This window comes from Acanthisitta chloris, unplaced genomic scaffold (assembly GCF_000695815.1).
Source record: "Acanthisitta chloris isolate BGI_N310 unplaced genomic scaffold, ASM69581v1 scaffold3141, whole genome shotgun sequence".
In the NCBI taxonomy this organism is placed as follows: domain Eukaryota; kingdom Metazoa; phylum Chordata; class Aves; order Passeriformes; family Acanthisittidae; genus Acanthisitta; species Acanthisitta chloris.
In genome coordinates, this window is record NW_008654177.1 from 9,037 (window position 1) to 18,615 (window position 9,579).

General features: G+C 50.0%; 1 protein-coding gene across 1 annotated transcript in view; it reads left to right on the forward strand.

The window, feature by feature from the left end:
* LOC103810474 (perilipin-3-like) overlaps nt 1-9,318 on the forward strand; it is a gene marked incomplete at its 3' end in the record, with an annotated part of 17,749 nt that extends 8,431 nt beyond the window's left edge. The window contains 9 exon segments of the mRNA XM_009083370.1: nt 5,046-5,122; nt 5,566-5,706; nt 5,708-5,747; nt 6,312-6,394; nt 6,677-6,865; nt 7,732-7,828; nt 8,267-8,466; nt 8,646-8,774; nt 8,861-9,318. Of these exon segments, the coding sequence (XP_009081618.1) occupies nt 5,046-5,122; nt 5,566-5,706; nt 5,708-5,747; nt 6,312-6,394; nt 6,677-6,865; nt 7,732-7,828; nt 8,267-8,466; nt 8,646-8,774; nt 8,861-9,318 (1,414 nt within the window).
* Between the last annotated feature and the right edge of the window lie 261 nt (nt 9,319-9,579).

Here is a 9,579-nt window from a genome sequence, read left to right on the forward strand (position 1 = left end):
TATTTATTGGGGCGAGGCACAGCATTCCCTGTGCTGTCAGTGCTGGAGCAGAGGAGACAGGTAAGGCTGAGCTGGAGAGGAGGGTGTGGGGGTTTGTGGCTTGGCTTGAGGCTGGAGGGACCCCCCAAGGCTTCTCCCTGCTCTCCCAGGGGTTCTGCAGCCCCTTGGCTTGGGGGGGGACTCTCTGCAGCCCTCCCTGAGATGGAAGGTGGAGGTTGGGATGGGGCTGGTTGCATCCCTACAGCCCTTGGCTCGTGGGAGCTGTGGCTCAGATGTACCTGCTGAAGGGCTGTGTGTGCCTGTGGAGCTTTTCCAGCTCCTTGGGAAAGCTTGGAGCTGGGTGCTGTGTCTCTACTGCTTTCCCCTCTGTGTGTGTGTGGGGGGGTGTCTTTGCTTTTTGAGGCCGAAGGTGATATTTTATGGTGTCTGTGTGTCTTGGGTAACAGCTGAAAGGCTTTAGCTGAAAGGTTTGGGGGTTGGAACTAGATGATCTTTAAGGTCCTTTCTGGGATTCAAGTCTTCAAAGGCTCCTTCCTAGCCCTGAGATGACTCCTTGGTAACTCTCTGGATCTGTGATTGAGCAGTTTTGGGTTTAAAAGCTGTTTTCTGCTTGTTGTTGTGTGCTGAAGATCTCAGCTGGGTGAGGGGTCCACAGGAGGTGACTCTCCCACCCAACCATGCAGGGACAGCACGTGATGTGCACCCTGGACATCACAGCTGGGGGGGGGAAGCAGTGGGTGCTCCAGGGGGCAGGTGATCAGTTGGACATTCCCTTCCTGTGACAGCATTGCCAGACCTGCCTGTAGCTATTTCACATGATGGTTTGGTGTAGGCACAGTAATGGGATAATGGTGCTAAGGAAGGAGGTGGCTGAGTGGCAAGGGAACTTCTTGCTCAAGAGCATCATGTCCCCAGAGCCACACAGAGCTTTGCTGCCTTGCTGGAAAGGAGCATTGGCTAACTGGGGTGGTGTTTCTCAAGACTCAGAGGGTTTTTAATGTGATCATGAGTACCTGGAGCTGTGGCTGGCTGGGAAGGATTTCAATTACTGGAGCTGGTTCTGCTGCAACTTCCAGATGAAAGTGTGTTGAGCTGCTTGCTTTGCAAGTTCCAGCTTCCAGCTGAAACAAAGAGGTCTGTCCTCATGGAAAAACTGGTAAATGGGAAGTACTGAGAAGCTGTTTTAATTAAAACTTCTCCCCTCTTTCCTGAAACATCTCTGTTCCAAGGCACCATAATTTAAGAAAGATACTAAGCTATTGGAGAGTGTCCAAAGGAGGCAATGAAGATGGTGAAGGGCCTTGAGGGGAAGCCACATGAGGAGTGGCTGAGGGAACTTGGGCTGTTCAGCCTGGAGAAGAGGAGACTGAGGGGAGAACTCAGGGCTGTATATAACTTGCTCACAAGGGGCAGTGGAGGGACAGCAAAGGCACCATAATTTAAGAAAGATACTAAGCTATTGGAGAGTGTCCAAAGGAGGCAATGAAGATGGTGAAGGGCCTTGAGGGGAAGCCACATGAGGAGTGGCTGAGGGAACTTGGGCTGTTCAGCCTGGAGAAGAGGAGACTGAGGGGAGAACTCAGGGCTGTATATAACTTGCTCACAAGGGGCAGTGGAGGGACAGCACTGTCCTCTCTGGCATGGCAAGACAGGACCCGAGGGAATGGTCTGAAGTTGTGTCAGGGGAGGTTTAGGCTGGAGATTAGGAGAAGGTTCTTCCCCCAGAGGTGTTTGGGCACTGAACAGCTCCCCAGGGCAGTGGTCACAGCCCCAAGGCTGACAGAGCTCCAGGAGTGTCTGGACAACACTCTCAGGCACATGCTGTGATTCTCTGGGATGTCCTGTGCAGGGCCTGGAGTTGGACTAGATGATTCTCAAGGGTCCCTTCTAAATCTGGTTGTTCTGAGAGTTACTGACCCACTCATGGTTGCTGGTTGTGTAGTTTCTGTTGGAAGTGTGTGTGGGAAACTCTGCCTCCATCTGCAAAGGAGGCTTTAATCTTTGAGGCTCCCTAGTGCTGCTGGTTCATCCAGAAAGGTGAGATGGGCACCTCTGCCTGAAACTAATGTCCTCAGGTCAGAGCTAGAAATCATTTGCTCCTCCTAAAGCTGCCTCTGCCCTGGGAGCATCTGCAGCCCATTGCCCACAGGCATCCTGTGACCCAGTTCTGCATTTCTGGGGTATCAGTGGCACATCTCCAAAAGAATGTAAATAAGTGCTTTGACCACAATTGAATAGCTCTGCCCTGATTAGCCCTCCCTGCTCACCTCTAAAGCACTAAATTTAGCTTTGTTGTCCTCAACGGTCATTAAGGAATTGGCAATTAAGCTCTGCTAGCTGTGGCTCAGTCTGGCTGCACAAGGGAAAATCCCTTTGGAAGGGAGAAAAGCTTCCTGAACAAGATCCTACCTGTGTCTGCAGGACCACACAGCAGCAGGTTGTAGATGTGAGACAAAAAATAATCACCTGACAGCTGAGGGAGGTTAAAGAACCAACTCTGTGTGCTCTGGTCACAGGCAGAGTGATAGACCAGGGAGGTGCTGACCCCAGCAGGGAAGGCACTGCCTCTTCTGGCTGGTGAGCCTGGTTGAGAGAGGGACATCAGAGCACTCGGTGGGGTTGGTGCCACTGCCTGTGCTGTTTCAGTACCTTTCAGCCCTTGCTCTTTCACTGCCTTCAGCCTTGTGCCTAGCTGGGCGATGCTCAGCAGTTCAGCTCTGGTGCTATGCTATAAAAGTGCACTGAAACCATCTCTTTCAAGAACTTTCTCCAGCAGTGACCTAACGTTTCTGATGTAGCACTGGCATGAAATCATCCGAGCTTCACTTTCATGCAAAGCAAACCACAACCAATGCAAACAGTGAAGAGCTGTTTCTGCTCATCTGCCTGCTGGGACTTCCAACAATCCTCTGCCTTCTCCTTAAGGATCCTGACCAGCTGACCCAGAGTTGCCAAGCACTGTGCAACCTCTGAAGTAAAACAAGAGCTGCTCAGCACTTTGGCAGGGAGAAAGAGAAAACAAAACCATGCTGTGGGCTTAGGAAGATTTGCCCACACTGCAAATCCTGATGTTGCAACACATCGATTTCTCCTACGCAGAGGAGAGCAAACTGTGTCCCAACATGACTGTGCTGAAGGATTGGCCCTGGCACAGCTGCATCCATAATTAACATGGGATCCATGTACTTCAGAGCTTCATTCTAACCTTATCCCAGTCTTTCATCAGCCAAGGAATTGCTCTTCTAGCAACAAGAGTTCTCTCCTTTCTTTTGCTGCACAGTGTCTGTGTGTGCTGACCCTGACACCAAGGCCACCACAGTGTCAAACTCCACAGTTTGAGCCTTTCCTACCTGTCTAGAAGCAAAATAACTGAGCAAAGGGATTGTTTGGTGGTGATGAAAGAGCTGTGCTTTGCCCCATGGCAGAGCTGCAGCCTGAGTCAGCCAAGTTGGCTTCAGAAGAACAACAAACTTACCCTAAAGCAGGGCAAGAGGAACAACCACAGACAGCAAACTCCATGGATTTGGGACTGAGGTTTTATACTCAAGATCTGCTTTGTTTGGGGCAGTTTTCTACAAGTTCTCCCAGCCTGGTGATGTTGCATTTTGCTGGGCAGTTAAACTTGGTTTGCAGCAGGTTTTTAAACTAGGTTTCTACAGCAGAGTGGCAGGTTAATGGTTGGACTAGACCTTAGAAGTCTCCTCCAACCTTGATGGTTCTATGATTCCAGGTGACATTCCCAGAGGAGCAGTGAGTCCTCACTGGAGAGGCTGGAGGTGACAACTTTTGTGCCAACTGCTCAAATCTCACCAAATTCTGACTGAGTGGTTAATGCAGCAATAGTTGATATTTTGCCAAATGACCTCCTGAGATGTGTGGCCAGCGTTGGAGCCCAGGGCAGGCTCACAAATGTTGGTTTCACTACTTCTCCTCAGCTCTCTGTTCCTGTTTCTCGCCAAATCAAAACCTTACACAAGAGCTAAGACAATGAGCTCTGCCCTAAATCAGATGGCAAGTTTGGTTTTAGAGTCTGCCAGTGAGCCTGGAGCAGTGTGTGGCTTGAGAATCCAGTTGGGAAGGAATTGTGGTTTGAGGGTTTTCCATTGGAAAATGCCATGGCAGTTCTAAGAATAGGCATTAAAGGAGAGAGAAGTAGATTCTGTCCCAAAAAACAAATATGGTGAAATCCCTGACTAAGGCTGAGAAGTAATCCTGGATTTATTGCCAACACTGGAGTGTCCAGATACCAACCAAGGTCTGTGCTGGGGAAGCCAAAGCACACTGAAGATATTGCATCATTCCTATCTTTTTTTAATCCCATTATGTCATGAGAATTCTCTTGAGCCTTGGTTTCATAGGAAGTGAGGAGAGATTTCTTGCCTAGCTGGTCAGTAGGATGAGAAGGCAAGTCTTAAGGTAGCCAGCTGGGAAATCTGCCTCATCCTCCTGGGAAAGCTCCACAGGAGTTCCATGTCCTTCCCAGAGCTGTGAGCCAGTGGAGTTGGGATTGGCAGTGCTGGGGAAGCTGATGGAAGTTCTTCACTATGAACACAGGCACAGTGTGGTGACTCTAAAAACTCATCTCAGTACCCACTGCAGGGGGAGGAGACTGAACATAGTCCTTGTTCTGCAGAGAGATTTGCACATCAAATCATGGAGCTTCAAAAGAGATCAGTGATGCCACACTAATATTCCTAGGATATTGAATTCCAGAGTCACTGAGGCTGGAAAAGACCTTCAGATCAAGTCCAGCCTTTGATCATCACCTTGTCAACTAGACCAGAGCACTGAGTGCCACATCCCATTGTTTCTCAAACCCCTCCAGGGATGGTGACTCCACCACTGCCCTGGGCAGCATGTTCCAAAGTTTAACAGCCCTTTCCATGGAGAAACTCTTCCTGATGTCCAACCTGAACCTCCCCTGGTGCAGCTGGGTAGATCCCAGCTTTGGTGCCCTCTGCTTTTCACCTGTTTTGGTAGGACTTAAATTCACTGAAGGAAATGAAGTTGACCTCATACTGTTAGACTCTTGTTTTTCCTTCCAGCTGCAGCAGAATTCAGAATGGCCTCAGGAAAGAGCCCAAACCCAGACCTGTTCCAGGCTGAGGAGCAGCAGCAAGCAGTAAGTGCCAGGACAACACACACCAGTCAACCCACCCACTGACACATCCACTGCTAAACTTCCTCCAGCACCCCCAAAACCAGGCTGGGGAGACAGAGATTAACCATGAAGCTGTGGCCAAATCGAAACTCAGTTAACACAGGAGGTAACTGCTTAGCTCAAGAGAACTTCTGGGCTGGCTCAAGTGATGCAAGTGATTCTGACACATGAGCTGTTACAGGTCCTACTTCCACATCTGAGTTGGTGCTGAAACCAGTGTGACTCAGAATTCATGTGCCCAGAGCTCAAAATTTTAACCTCAGCTTGTTGCTGACTTGGTAGAGGCCTTTGGATGAGTCTCCTCAACTTTAAGAAGGATGAGGAGATGGATTGGGTGTCCCCTTGGGATAGACACCCATCAGCTTGAGGCTGGACTCTAATGTCACTTTTCTCTTGGGTTTTAGAGTGCTGTCAATAGAGTAACCAGCTTGCCCTTGCTCAACTCTGCATTCAACCTGGTCTCCTCTGCCTACAACTACACCAAGGAGTCTCACCCTTGCCTCAGTGGTGTCTGCAACGTGGCTGAGACAGTGGCTGCCGTGGCAGTGGGCAGTGTGGTTGGAAAAAAAAAACCTCGAGCCACAGAGTGAGTGAAGGGGCTGGAAAGAACCTTGGAATAGGTGGGGAGGGAATTCCCTGAGCCTGTTGAGTGATATCCAGCTCCTACAGCACATTACTCCAGTTAATTCCAGCACTGAGCCTTCCACTCAGCAGCTCCCAGACACTGAATTTCATGGGCATGAAACTGGTACTGGCAGAAGCAATGTGGTTTCTTTGAGTCGCTAAGTAGAAACTCCCTGTTCTTCCTCAATCACTCCAAGTTCTGCCCATCCCAGCTGGTAGGAGCAGTGTCCAACTTGGATCTAGCTCAGTTTAGCTCCTCTCAACACTTTTCAGCCCTTTGAACCCATTGCCCTACCCACCAGGGCTACACTCCAACTACTGCTAGAAGGCAAATGGAGACTATTTGACCCTGCCGAATTGTAGGGCTTGTACATTTTTTAAGACACCCACACACATCCCTCTGTAGAATGGGGATTTTTTGGGGGAGTAAGATTTGTTTTCATGAGTGTGTCCTGAACTAGCCATTGTAGGGTTAAAAATCCCTCCCCAAACTGAAGAATAAACTGGTACCTGTTGTGTCTTCTAGTTGCACTTGTGAATGAATATGCTTGTAAAGGGCTGGATCAGCTGGAGGAGAACTTGCCTTTTCTTCAGCAGCCAGCAGATAAGGTAAGGAAAGGTTTTTCCTGGAAAGCCATGGCTTTACGGAGCTGGTACAGAATTAAATGGGGAATAAGCTTCAGCAGCAGAACTGTGTCAGCTCAGTGTCCCTGGTGTGGGCTAGAGGAGGCACTGCCAGCTGAGGAATGCTGGGGAGATGCCTTCAGTGAACATGACCATGTAAATATGGGTGTTCCCAAGCACAGCTAACCCATATGGAAAAGTTCTTTTGGGGAGGGGAATCCTATCTCGGAGAAATAAAGTATCTTTCTCTACCTCTCCCTGCTGTAGGTCATCTCAGACACCAAGCAGCTGGTTTCCACCAAGGTGACATCAGCTATGGATGCTGCCTGTGAGGCAAGAGAAGCCATGGCTGAGAAAGTCACTGAAGCTGTGGACCTCACTAAAAATGTTGTTGGGGACAGTGTCAAGTTGACCAGGTCTATGGTCACCTCCACTGTTAACAGTGCTGTGGAGGCTGCTCAGGGTGCCAAGGAGCTGGTGACCAACAAGGTGACAGAGGCTGTGGATGTCACTAAACACATTGTAGAAGACAGGGTTGACAAGACCAAGACTGCAGTTGCTTCCACTATTGTCAACGCTGTGGAGGCTGCTCAGGGTGCCAAGGAGCTGGTGACCAACAAGGTGACAGAGGCTGTGGACCTCAGCAAGCACATTGTGGAGGACAGTGTTGACAGGACCAAGTCTGCTGTTGCTTCTACGATCTCTGCTGCTGTAGGAGCTGCCCAAGGTGCCAAGGACCTGGTGACCAACAAGGTTACCAAAGCAGTAGATGTCACTAAACACATGGTGGAGGACAGTGTTGACATGACCAAGTCTGCAGTTACTTCGACTATTGTCAGTGCCAAGGAGCTGGTGACAGACAAGGTGACCAAAGCAGTGGACCTCAGTAAGCACATTGTAGAAGACAGTGTTGACAGGACCAAGTCTGCAGTTGCTTCTACTATTGTCAACGCTGTGGAGGCTGCTCAGGGTGCCAAGGACCTGGTGACCAACAAGGTTACCAAAGCAGTAGATGTCACTAAACACATGGTGGAGGACAGTGTTGACATGACCAAGTCTGCAGTTACTTCCACTATTGTCAGTGCCAAGGAGCTGGTGACAGACAAGGTGACCAAAGCAGTGACCTGACCAAAGGGGCTGTGCAGGATAGTGTTGAGAAGACCAAATCTGTGGTCACTTCTACAGTCAGTACAGCTCTGGATGCTGCATATGGCACCATCGCTAGCAAGATAAACACAGCCTTGGAGCACAGCAAAGAGGCTCTCCAGGAGGGTGTGGAGATGACCAATTCAGTGGTGGCCAACAGCATAAGCAAAGCCAAGGCAGTGAGCCAAGCTGTGGCTGGAGGGGTGGAAACTGTCCTGGGTATGTCAGAAGACCTGGTGGACAACTACCTCCCGATGACTGAGGAGGAACTAGGTAAGAAAATACTTACCTGGCGGTTGTGAATGCAAATCCTTTCCCACATGACTAGAGAGCACCTGACACTGCAAGACTCATCTTCTGAAGTACACAGGTAGCTCTGAACCTGCCAGCAAGCTGGTTGGCTGTCAACACCAAATTGCCACATGGTATGGGACAGCATTCAAGCATTTCCTAGCTGGTCCTTGCCCATCAGCCTCAAGGTAAACAACCACGTGGGTGCACACTTCAACCTAACCGTCAAGTCTGCTTATCTGAAAAGAACATGCTGAGCAGGGACTAACCTGCCTCTAACACCTGAGCAACTCCAAATCTCTCCTGTTCCCACAGCAAGCTTCAGCCTTCATGTTTTCCAATGGGTGATCTTGCCTCTTGCCCCCACACACACCTCACAGCTGGGGAGTGGAGCTGCATCTCTGTTCTTGTCTCCTCCAGGTAAACTGGCCACCACTGTGGAGGGGTTTGAGATGTCTTCTGTGGAGGAGCAGAAACGGCAGAGGAGCTACTTTGTGCGCTTGGGGTCTCTCTCCAGCAAAGTCCAGCACAGAGCCTACCAGCTCTCCCTCAGCAAGCTGCAGTGCATCAGGCACAGAACCCAGGACATCCTCTCACGACTACAGCAGGCAATAAAACTGGTACAAACACGCTTTTCCCTCTTTCCTCTTGTCTGTAGCCTTCCTGCTCTGCTACCCAGCTGGAATCTCTCCATCCTGCACCAGCTACGTGTCAGCTTGGATCCCTCCCTGGGAGGGAAGTGCTTGTGCTTCTTGGGGTGTGCTTGCAATACAGCTGTTCCTCTCCTTTCTCCCATCAGATTGAAGGTGTGAAACAGGAGGTTGGCCAGAAGCTGCTGGATGGGCAGGAGAAGCTCCATCAGCTGTGGGTGGACTGGAGCCTAACCCAACCCAAAGGCAACCAAGTTCAAACTGCCTGCCAGCCAGAGGTATCCCTGGAAGGTGTATCTAATCAGGCCTCACATGGTTGGTGTCTATCCCATCTGCTCTAGTAACTGAGCTGTCTCTCTCCCAGCAGGTAGAGTCCCGGACTCTAGCTATGCTGAGGATCATCACTCAGCAGCTACCACCTATCTATGAGAACCTGAAACTCAGCATCCAAGGCCTTCCCTGCAACATCCAGGAAGTTCTGTATGAGGCTACTCGAAAAATCCACAAGCTCCATAGCTCTTTTTCCAGTGCTGTGTCTTTCCAGGACCTCTCCAGCACCACCCTGACCCAGAGCCAGGACCATGTGGCAGAAGCCCAGAGGTCCCTTGATGTCCTGTTAGAGTATGTCACTCAGAGCATCCCTCTAAACTGGCTTGTGGGGCCCTTCAGGGCCATAGCTAAGGGGGCACAGGACAGCAGAAAGCAGAAGAAAGATAAGGTGACTGATAGGAAGTTACCCATGTTGGAAAAGGGTCCATCATCAAAGAAGGTGACTATAGAAGCTGAAGAGCCAAAGGGAGACAACAGGACCCTGGAGAAATGGTATGATGTGTTAGAGAAGCTGGAGGAGAAGACAGAGAAGGACATAGAGGTGGCAGCAGCTGCACAGGAGATAAAAACTAGTGCACCAGAGGAAGATCTTAAATAAATCTCAGCTCTTCTGGCCAAAACTCCCTGGCTAGAATAGCACATGATCTTTTAATGGTGTGTCCAAGTGTGTCACAAGTACCTCCTGCTCTGAGTTTACAGTCAGGTGTAGCTCCAAGGAGGTTTGATAACCAAGGTGAGGTGATTCTGTATCTT